Source organism: Perna viridis, chromosome 2 (assembly GCF_037379345.1).
Source record: "Perna viridis isolate PV_CMFRI_1.1 ecotype Kerala chromosome 2, ASM3737934v1, whole genome shotgun sequence".
NCBI lineage: Eukaryota > Metazoa > Mollusca > Bivalvia > Mytilida > Mytilidae > Perna > Perna viridis.
Window position 1 is genome coordinate 65403221 of NC_142446.1, and position 12440 is coordinate 65415660.

A 12440-nucleotide genomic window follows, 5' to 3' on the forward strand; every position below is an offset into this window, starting at 1 on the left:
GTCAGCTAGAGGTCATCATGGGTCTTAAATGAATGACGAGAAAACATGTTTATAATGCTTGAAGCTGGAACTTTATACACACTCCCTGTTTGAACAGTTTATCTAATGATGAAATTTCGTATATGTTGCATACTGTTTCAAAGTGATGTCCACAGCCGGTATATTAGATATACTCATGTAAGCCAAACTTAGCGGGGTGTGTTGTGTGATTTAGTAGCACTCTTTATAAATATCAGATAGGTGGAGATTCACGCATTTCAACATCCACAAAATTCACTTTTTTCCTTATTCAATGATAGAGTAAAGGACCACATCACCAGCAAAAGTTTATATAAATCTCTATATTTTCAGGAGTTTGTTTCAAATATGCAAATAGGATAAAATTGAATCAAGACTGCCAACTACTAATCAAGCTTTATAAACATGACTGAATCGCTATATTGCCAGAGCCGGCAAAAGTTATTTTCGTCAAAGCCGGTAAAACAGTACCTTTATATAAGAGGCTATTTTTCTGGAGCCAGCAAAGAAGTATTTTTGCGGTTAATTTTTTCAAAATATTGATGACCGATAAATGTTTTTCTTAGTTTTTATTTTCAAATTACAATATATACCAGAACACATTATGGTTCAATTCAGTTTCTATATAGCTATTAAGGAAAAAGAATCAATGATTTCCCGTTATTGTATATGGTAAATCCATTTACCGGTATGTTTGTGAGGATTATTTTTTATAAAACTGTAGTTTTGTTCTTCAATTAACAAGTTTTGATTTCTAATTAAAGAAAGACTTCTACTCAAAAAGCTTTTGTAATTGTCAAGACATAATTAAATTAGTTTGTATTCAAATGCTTTAATAACATGATTCATAAAGATTTAAGCAAGTCCGAACGAAATATTTGATCATACTACGCATATCATGCCCGATCGTATCACTCGGGGACTTGATATTACAATACTACATACACTCGCTGTATCACTCTAAACAAGAATTTTTATATGAAATTTTTTTTATTTTTTTTATTTTGAAGAAGTGTCATCATTCTGTTACAGTGGTTGTTATTACTTTTGTTGTTAGGGCCTTTCAGAGCTTACTTAATCTCTGAAAGTATTTACTCTTTTGCATGGTTATTTTGTATTTAGGTTATATACGCTGGTGAATTTGTTGCATTTCATTATATCCGCTCTTTTTCCTGTGTCCACTACACTGACCTTGCATACCTTTCATAATCAGTTTTGTATATACATTACCTAGATACAATCCCATAAAAGTTGAAAAAAAAATCAGATTGCTTCTTACAGGGTTAGATCGCGTGTTTCCCTACAATAACCCTCTTTCAAAAAGAATTGTGGACATCGTGTTTCCTTCTTTGACATGTACAGCATCGTATTATAAGAATGCGCATCGTTTATGTGTATTTGCTTGAATTTGTAGCTATTTTATAAAAGTTTAAGTTTGGTTCCGGTGGCGTGTCTAAAAGAAGTGTGTACATCAAAAGAATTTGTTCAAATATTTCTTCCAGCATGCAATAACGCTCGAAATCCTTAGGTGCAGAGGCTTATAATACGGCTCTGCATTGGTATCGATTCATTTGCAAGAATCAAGAAGTTTTATGAAACTGACACTCCAAACGTTCTCCTCCTAGCTCTCCCACCCTCTATGTACAATACAAATATATGTACTTACAAAGATACTATAAGTACAGTTTTGATAATTCGAAATGATATAATTGTCGTCAGCAAGTCATGTTTTCCCGTTTTTCCCTTTGGTGACAGTTATCTATGTGATGATTGATTTACTTGATTTTTTGGCACTGCTCAGGCTTACTCTCGTATATAAAGTAAAAACAAAAACAAACAAAAAAGTCGATCGAGTGACTAATGATAAACGTATGAAATCTAAATCCGAGAACGAAAGACCGACATTTTAGAAACTGGAACTCCAAGTAACAATGAAATATTCCTAATAATTTTGTTGCTAGCTAGGATCAACTGTCTCATGCAAAAACATTCATTATATTCTCTGTTACAGATAACTTACATTGTACATGTATATAAATATATTATTCAGCAAAGCCGTATTATGATATCTTTTAACAAATTCTTCAACTTTAAAACTCGTCAAAATATGAAATATGGTTAGTATCTTGATACAAATTTTAAAAGGGCAAACTTTCAAAGAAAGAAATGGAATCAATAGTTTTCAGGATGTACAAAAATGCAAGCCTTGAAAGGGACCGGTTAATATTTATTGGGGGTTGGGATCAGTGCAATAGCGGACACCCTCTTACATCATGGACTTTATCCTGCATACATTCTGATAGTGATAGAACTCGATCGAAGTATTTTCCCCATTTTCAATAATTACTAAACAGAAACGTTCCTGTTTTATATTGGTTACAAATGTATCAATGAAAACCACACATAAAAGTTTTTCTTATGTTTTAATTCAAAACATAACTAATTCATTTACTGTGCGAATACGAAAACTTTATTTAGATTCGGAACTAGAAATAAGAGACAACAGGAGCTCTAGTGAGCTTAAATTATCCGGATGAAATTGTATCCATGCTTTAAATGTTGTCTTATTTCTGATAAGTTAGGATACACTTTTTGGTCAAATGAAATAGGACATAACTTTTATTGTAATTTAGAAAAAAAGGACTTTTTAATTTTTTTGAAGGGTAACAACAAAATTACCGAACACTAATTCGACCCATAATCAAGTCAAGTTCAAAATAAATCTGACTTTCAGATTGTACCGTAATAGTCCTGACTTAATAACAACACACCGGCCGGTCCCAGCCCATTCGTCACAACTTCGGTCTAGTCCGTATCCCGAAGTTTATCGATTGGATCCGTCCCCTCCAATAATTATACCGAATAAATGTGCACAAAATTTAGTGTCATATACGAAACTTTTTTTGCAGCCAGTTTTATTTATGAGTATGGTCATCACACTTTCAAGGTAGTTATCTAAGTTGAAGAAATTTTATGGTTTTGTATATTTATTCAGAGATAAAGACATAGTTTGTAGGCTGTTTTATTTACACATGAATACGCTCACAGAAATCTTGATTAAAAACAAGTAAATGGAAAATAATAACCCTTTAATGATAAAAAATAACTTTAGTTGAATAATTACCTTTCATTTTGTAATGTAAAAATCATATGTAATTACTGTAAACTGTACTCAATTAGGTCTTATATTAATGATATAATATTATTTTATAAACTATAATCAAGGAGTTATATATAAATCCCTGCCATAATCTATTCATTTTCAAATTGAAAAAAAAGAAAATACATATAGAAAAGGATAAGATAATTTATTTTCAAAATTCATGTTTAATATTCTAATTGTATGAATTCCTAATGCATAATGCATCGAGTTTATGATTGGGGACGGATCCACTTGGGGACGGATCGACTGGTGACGGATCCACCAAGGGACAGGTCGACATGAAATCTAAATATGGATCGGTCCCTAAGTTATATGATAATTATTGGCCATGGCAAGTACCATGTTATTTCCAGGATTTGTTTCTAAGTTTAAAATTGATTGAAATTAACATAAAGAAAATCCCAAATAAATCATTTGTCTATGTTTTCACCAGAGTTTTCTCAAACAACTGCTCCCCATATATTCAAAGGGAAGATAACTCTAATATGGCGGGTCATTGAGGTCAGAGGTCAAATTCATCTGCGACATGACACAATATCATGGCTGACGAACAAGCACAATTTGAGACCCTTTTACAGGGTTTGATGAGTGAAGACAACGACACAAGAACACAAAATGAGGTAACGAACGTTGAAATTACTTGTGTTTTATTTTGAATCTGTACTGTTTAAATATTTTGTTCTTCAAGTACGTTTTTAGATCGATCAATTTTACACACGTGGAAAGTCAAGAAAATTTGGCGCAAAACCAATGATTTTGGTCGGAGTGTTGCCTTTACAACCATTTTTTTCTTTTGTAGTTTTTTTAAAAAGTGATTTAACAACTAGAAATGTTGGAGGAATTGATTCTGCTGGCATTCCTTTCTCCACATGAACAGTGTTTATTTTCCCAGTTCAAAATATGTTCATACACATTGAAATTTCTTTTTATTGGTAATTTAAGCAAAATACCTTTGATGTGATCTTGCTGATAATGCTTGGATCGGCAAACAGATTTGATTCAAGAAATTATTGGGGTCGGTTTGCAATGAGCAAGCACCAATCAGGCGCCTACCTGAGGCCAAATTGAAGTGGAGGCAAAATTACAGCAGGGGGGCAAAGCCCTCCACCCACCCCCCCCCGAAGCTCCGCGGAGATAGTGTTTTAGAGCATCATTTATGCCTCTCCTGGATGTATTTTATTAAAAAAAAAAAAAAATTGGCAAAATTAAGTGCAGGCAAAAGCTTTTTTGCCTAACGGCAGTTATGCGCCTGCCAAGTATCCGTTTAGGGAGGCCAATTAAATTATTTGTTTTACTAGGACGTTTAGTTCTATAACATTAAATCATGCATTTTATGTTTATGTTTCATGTTTTCATCGGATATTTTCATTTTTTGTTTAAAGTCAAATGGGAGGTTTTATCATTGGACGCTATTTTGCGGGAGTAACATTCCGACAAATTGACCTGCAGGATGTTTTTCTCTAGATATAACGTAATATCAAATAAAAATATTTAAGAATGATTGAAGTACAAATTTAAAAGACGTGAAATAAATTTCTTACCAGATGCAGAAATTCCATTAAAAAACATCCAAATTTGCTATTAAATCAGTACATGTAAGATTTTATAAACACCAGAATCGATAAGTCCCGAGAAGCACATTTCCGAATAGCAATCAGCAAATATTTAGGATTTTTAATGGCACAATGAAATTTATTCACACATCATTTTGTCAAAGATAAAATATATTTGAAAATCATGTGGTGAGTATGAAAGTAGTATAATAAAATTAGAAAATGAAGGTTTTCATAATTTTTTGTGATCATTGCCTTTGGAATGAAAAAAAAACTTAACCTTTAAATGATAAAAATTTGTTTCACCATATGTATATATATGTACTTCGAACAATATTTACTACACAGGAGTGACTTTATTTTCAAGAGACTTGGCAATGTCATAACTTACCATTGTAGAATTTATATAATCCTTAAAATGATTGTGATGATAATGCACAACAGATGTTAACAAATTAATCTTTTGACATACTAACCTTCCCCTGATACATTGCTTCATCAACTGATGCACACACTAAATATTGGCTGGACCCTATCACAAATCATGACTCTGTGGTCTTCCAATAAAATAGTCCCCATTTAAATAATGCTTTTGGGTGATATCTTAAACATATTTCAGATAACAAGCATCATTTTCTTATATAAGTAGCATATTGCTGATAAAAGGAATAAATGTCAATTTGTTTAAGATAGTGACTTCATCACGGTTAATGTAATGGCTCATCCTAGCAGGCTCACATGATACATGCATGAGCCGTGATAGTCACTATAAAAAAATGCCACTTATTCCTATATAAGATAGTCTGAGATTGCTTACTTTAATGTCCAACGGCTGACTTCACAGACAAGCTGGAACATGGGATGTCAGAGCTTGTCCCAAATCAAAAACACAGGATTTTGCACACTAATATTGGTGTTCAGTTCTGGATTAAAATTTGATACTTATTGGTTCTTGAAAAGTTGAAACTAGGTATGTAATGCAAAATAATACTATTGAAAATATTATGTATTTTTTTTTCAGCTGTAATTGGTGTTTTGAAAATGAAAATGTAATGTAAATAACAAAATATTTTATCTTGAACTGGTCATGGAGACTTTTGTAAAACTAAGCAGTTTGCAAATCTCATATAGAGTGCAGTTCATGTCAATAGTGCTGTCTGTTTTATATACAACAACTAATAATTGTCTTTCTTTGAATTTACAGAAATGAGACTTGCAAACCAATCCCAGGTTTTTGGTATGGGACAAGCTCTGAAATCCCATGGCCCACGTTGTGGTTAATCAGCTGTTGGAAGTTGAACTTATGAATGGATTAATGAATTTATATGTAACTTTGCACAGTTGTTGAGTACCATAAAATACTCCTTCAAGTTTATCATTCAACAAAATCCAAAGTGTAGTTTTAGAGTTTGGCCATTTTAATCATTTTCCCATCCCCCTTTTTCCACATTACATTGCTGGTTTAATTTAATGTTCAATTAATGCTCTATTTTTAATTTTTCAGGCAACTTATGATAAAATTCCAGGACCAACAAGACTGCCAATGCTGGTTCAGTCAATGTCGAACAACAATTTGGGTATTGAGGTATGTATGCAACTTACAAGTGCCTTGGGTGCTTCTTGCCGTGTTTAAAATTAATTGATTACAAGAATATTTAATAGATAAGGTTTTGCCAGATATTTTGATATAATTTCTGTTCTCCTTTATTTTGCAATGAGATGTTTTTAATAATGAATAGTAGTCGTTTGCCGAGGGGACTTTCTTCAAATTTGCACGGTGAGGTACACTTTTTATAGCAGTAATTATACATTTTTTAGCATTGTACGTTGTCATTATACATTAATAAATTTACAGGAGCTCTCAATTCCAATCAAATCATTCATACCATTAAACAAATAAAGGAACATTTACAATGTAGCATTCATGAATATTTTTTTGGGAAATGGGCCATTTTCTAAAGCATTCAGAATCTTTAACAATATTAAAGAAAAAGTTTGATTTTAATTGGCTGTCATTAGTTTATATTTGATGAATATAGATGGTACTCTCAGTCCAGGGTTAAAGATTAGGAAAAACAGGCTGGTGGCCCAGGCCATATTTTTGTTTATTCAGCCAACCAAATTTTACCCAAAAATTTGGTAGCCCAGCTCAAAATGTAGTAGCTATGGGCTACTGGGCGACTGCCAATTTCTTTTTATCTCTTCCATTGTTCTAGGAGTTTTTGGTCATGTCAACTTTCCAAGGGAAAGTCATTACTCAAAATCTACTTTCAATATAGTAACTTTACCTGATATTTTTAAGGTTAGTGCTTTTGTTAGTGTTTCGAATACAAAAAAGGAGTCAAGTCTTTGTATTAAGAGGTGAAGTAAACCATAGTTTAAATACATAATGATATCTTTTTATTTTATACACAAATTGAATAAACACTCTTAAGTTTATTTATCTTCCAGTTCTAGTTTTTTTTGTTTTCCTTGGCAACGGCAGTTACAGATTTATGTAGTGTCCCTTGACATGTTTTGTACCCCATTTTGAGCCAACTAGCAACATCCCTCTCAGGATGATAAGTGTCTGTTGTGGGTCCAAAGAAATTCAGTCTAAGAAGACATTGTAGTATGTCCTCTTCCATTCTGTTTCTTCGAGAATTTTTTATCTGTTTCATTTTTGAGAAACCCCTTTCACATTTTGCAGTGAATGGGCTAATCACACACATTATTTTATTAGTTCCATGATTTTTGAAAATCTGTCAGATTTAGATGCTGATATATCTGTGAAAAAGGACAAGTAAGGAAACACTTACATAATTTTAAACCAAATTACTAAAATTACTTCAAATTCATGTTTCTGTTACTCACCCAAATTGGTTCTGTTTAAACAATAGCTACATACATGTAAAAAACATTGGAAACCCATTATTGTCAGAAATGTATTTTGAAGCCAATATATTTTAGATGTTTGTTGATTTTTTATTTCTTCATATTAATAGTTTAAATAGGATGGTGAAAATACAACTTTTGTTTTTAGATGTTTTAACTAATTATTAGATATGACCACTTTCTAACAGTTTGTTCAATATTTTGTTTTTTTTAATGATAAAAGGCATCATAAAGAGACCTAACATCTGGCATAATTTACCATAGATGTTTTGAGATTTTAAGTGTACATAAAATTTATGCTTTTGTATACTAATTTTAAATAGATAAGTGCACATTTATACCTGTCTCATGTCAGCAGATTTTCTACTGAACAAGTATGTCTTCAAGCAGGAAAATTGGATACCAATTTCCTCTCTAACCGCCTCTGGAAATATGTGAGGAAACTAACTTGGTAAGATCAGCTATACCAAAATTAGCTAGTTCCTGCCTATCCCTTGGCCATCTACTGTAGTAAAAAATTCTGAAGTAGCTCAAAGGTTCCTCTTTAAAGTTAGAAAATCTGAAAATTAAAATTTCAATTTCCAGAGATAAAGTTGTTGATTAAGACATCAATACTATAGTCTTAATTCTTTCAAATATTTTAAAACCCTGTTTCAATATCTTTTTAAAAACTTTAAAGAAAAATACCTGTCATCATTCCCATTACTTTTTTATTTCTTTTTCAATACTTATCAGTGAATTGACAAGCAGCATTTTCTTTTCAAAATTACATATACCTTTTATCAATGTAGATGATGGTATCATTGACCAGTTTCACTAGGAAGGTGGTATCTTTCCATTCAACAGTTGGAGTGGCTTGCTTTAGATTTATACCATCCAATGTCTTTTTAGGAGGGTTGTATTTTTCAATAAACTCCTTCATGTTTGCTCCTGGTGTCTTCTATAAGTTGATGAAGTCAAACATTACTGCTTCCAACTTTTCTTCTATTTTGAAAAGCATAATATCTTGAAACTGAAAATCCTGAAGAAGAATCTTTTTAATTTCACAGTTTGAAAAAAAAAATCCTTATTTAAAGGGAAAAAACTGATATTGGTGTCAAATTTAGTTTTCAAGTCTAGTAATGGTTCTGCTATTGTGTTTCATTTTTGTCATACAGAAATATGATTCTCATAAGTGTAAAATTATATATATCTAATTTTTTTACTTTTAATCATTATTTATCATCGAGATCCAATGACTGTAAAGTTTGAGAAACATTTTGATGACATACGTGTTACTTGTAACCTGTGATCAAATTTAAGGGGAAATACTTGCAAAATGCAAGTTTAAATTCAATTTGGCTGGTAGAAATTATTTCCACTTGCTAAAAATTGTCAGTGGAATTCTATATGTCATATACCGGTAGGTAAAGTCCAGAAATAACCCAAAAAACTTAAATTTAGCAAGTATAAATTTTCAGTACTTGCTGGGAAAAAAATCTGACATTCAATCCCAGCTTGTAACTATTTTTTTCCCTTTAAATGGTTTGATTATTGTTATTATTAATAATAATTCAGAAATCAAATTCATCAATAAATATTCAATTAAAAATGTAATACCTTGGTTACCCTGGATATCAGTGGAAGACAATCCACCATTACATGGAGTGTCTTGATGAATTGAACAGAGGTAAGAGCAGTGTGGTATGCTTTTGCCTCAGGAACCTCATTTGATGCTACCATTGCTTCTAAGTGATTTACAGCAACTTCTAAGTTGTTTTTAAGAGTAACCACTGCCTTTGACTTGCTACTGACCATCTTTTCTGAAATAAATTAATAATACATTTGCAGATGGTTTTTTTTTTACCTATAATTTAGTGTGTAAAGGAGATGATATCACATTATTGAAGACATATTTGAATTGGAAATATCATGCAAGAAATTAAAAAAAAAGAATCTGTTATGATAGAGGAAATCCATTTAATTTTGCCAACAGACACTGTTGATGAAATGGTTATAATTGTCAATTGGAATGGTTATAAAGTTTCACTTTGATGATGGTATTTTGTGGTACATATTATGCCAGATTTGCTCATTTATATTTTACTGCTGTGCTGTGCATGTATATTACTGAACATAGAAACAAATTTACTTCCATTTAAATTCTTTACATCAAGTTTCCAACAAAATTAAATACCTTTTTTAGATCTGAAAATTTATACATATCTACTTCCATAGTCTCTGCTACTGCATCCAACCCTCTCATTCTTTTTGGAGAAGACTGGTAAAGAATAAAAATTCCTTTTATAGTTTCCTCATATTTCTTAAGAAAAGGAATGGTTTTGACAGAATCCAAAACTGCTAGTTCTAATTTGTGGACAATGCAGTGTATTGGGTTGACCTCTGGAATGACTTGAAGAATATGTGTCACAATGCCCCCTTTCCTGCCCTGCATCACTGAGGCACCATCAAAATTTGCACAAATCCGAGCAGGACCAGTTCTGTCGTGTTTTTGACTTTCAAATTCAATACCAAAATTTTGGAGTTTATTTATAATTGATTCAAAAAATTCCTAATGCATGAGAGTAATCTGGTGATACAATATTTGCTAAAATGGTTTAAGCATGACCAGAGGAATCTACCTACCTAATATATACTAGTTCTTGATCCTGAAAAGAAACATTAGTGCTACCATCAGGGAGTATAGAAATATAATCTGATTTCATAACCTCCAGTAATGTATCATTTCAGAAATTTGTGTTATGAGCAAATAAAAACTGCTTTGCAGATAGATCATTGTGGTAGTTTGAGCCAACATCAACACCGTGTGATTTTGTTTTTTTTTTTGTGGTTTGCTTTCTTCGACCAGAAAATAAGCTATTCTAAACAAATTGGCCATCCTGTTTTTTTCTGTTTCACCAAGTTGACTGAAAGCCTTATCAATTGTCACATTACTGTTGCACTCATCAGCAGGCCTTTTTTATTGCACGAAGCAATAGCAGAATGGTCTGTGTTGTACCATGATATGCATTGAATATGACTTTCGCCACTATTATGTGACCTTATGATGGTAAGGTGATAGGTGGTAGAACCAGACACAAAACTATTATGTCCTGCTAGGGTTGGGTATTCTTTGCAAAGCGAACAAAACATTTTCTTATTCCCCTCATTATATTTCAGCCATGTGTAATAATGACCTGCTTCTTTTCTTCTCATCATACACTTTTATCCCTTGTGTTTTTGTCAATTTTAACTTTCTTTTCAAGTGGAGGCTTGGGATCTCCTTTTGAGGATTTAAATCCAAACTTTTCTAAATTCATTTCAAATCATTTGAATTTTCCCACCAAATATACTTTTATTATAAAAAACATCATTTCCGGTAACAACACCTTCAAATTCTGTCACTGATTCCAGAGTTGAAAAAAAAAACAGAAAAGCATACACATTTAAGTGTTTGAAGTAGAATATTGTTCAAGTATTTCCAAAAAGATATTTATTTGTTTTTACCATGTGTGAACTAAATGCAACCTTTTTGGTCGTAAAACACACATGAAAATATGAATCCAGGTTGTTGTGTTTGGTTTTACGATTTCTTATTGTAATAATGATTGCTATCATTCAGACACTGTATTACAAGCGCCAAAATAACATCTGCGAAAAATATCATGTTGTCAAATCGTGAGTAAAAACACACAAATTCGTCAGTGAAACTTTCTTAAAAAAGAATTTGGTATCTAATCATGATAAATCGGAGCGATTGAAGCCCAAATGAAAATAAACTACAGGCAAATTTTACTTGCCCAAGGACAGTTAGCATCTCTTTTTAAACTTTCCTGATCCTAAAAAGTACGGGAAAGGGTAATCCTAGAACACTGTATTCTCAGTGCTGGTTACCACAGGCATCTCTTTTGCTTTAAAATACATGTATTATATACAGTTCAAAGTTTAGTGATAAGTAATTAAGATAATTATTGTTATATTTTTAATATTAGCTAAGAACTCTATCAGCAGTGATGTTAAGAAGACTGTTTACAAATGAATTTGAAGAAGTTTGGCCTAAGATGACACCAGAACTACAGGCAGCAGTTAAAAACAAACTGATGGCAGCCATTACAGAAGAGTTAACTCCCCCTGTTAGAAGGAAAGTGTGTGATGCTACAGCTGAATTGGCAAGGAACATGATAGGTATGTGCCTAGCTGAATGTTAATAACTTGATATTTTACTTGTGCTTTTAATTCATATTTTTGGGATTGGCTGAAAAAAGTTTGCTGTTTGAATATTATTTTAAGTCTTTAATTCATTTCCCTCAACAACTCCATTTCACAGGAAACCAACAAAAAAGGAACATCTTTGTAAACAAGTAAATGTTAACAAATGTGCCAATCTTAAACACATAAAATACAAACAAAAAAGGAACATCTTTGAAGAAATTTTTTTTTTACAATTTTGTTAATCTTAAACAATTTAATCAGTTTTGATCCTGCTGTGTCTAGCTTTTATGATAACAGTTAAACAGTGTGATATGAAATTTTAAAAGTCCAATATTTAATTCTTTAGAAAAAGGTAGAAATCCTTTTCACTGCACTTATATAATTGGATCTAAGACTTTTTGTTCAACCCCTAATTTTTATGTTTTATTTTCCTGTTGTAGATGATGATGAGAATATGACATGGCCAGAAATTTTGAAATTTATGTTTGAGAGTGCTGGTTCTCCTGATTCTGGTATGAGAGAAAGTGCCCTTCATATTTTCAAGTGAGTAACAGTGTTTTCTATTGAAATTTGTAGTTTTATATCACTATGCAAGAAAGTTAACAGTGCTTTCATTAAGAGCCGGTACCCAGTACTTTTAC

At 31.9% G+C, this 12440-nt stretch overlaps 1 protein-coding gene across 1 annotated transcript in view; it reads left to right on the forward strand.

Moving 5' to 3' along the window:
- The first annotated feature begins 3671 nt into the window (after window positions 1-3671).
- The window catches only part of LOC148626513 (importin-5-like), a 30326-nt gene continuing 21557 nt past the window's right edge, over window positions 3672-12440 (forward strand). Inside the window, exons 1-4 of the mRNA XM_088570536.1 lie at window positions 3672-3801; window positions 6239-6319; window positions 11580-11772; window positions 12240-12342. Of these exons, the coding sequence (XP_088426662.1) occupies window positions 3721-3801; window positions 6239-6319; window positions 11580-11772; window positions 12240-12342 (458 nt within the window). The 5' untranslated portion in view covers window positions 3672-3720. The remainder of the gene's footprint in view (window positions 3802-6238; window positions 6320-11579; window positions 11773-12239; window positions 12343-12440) is intronic.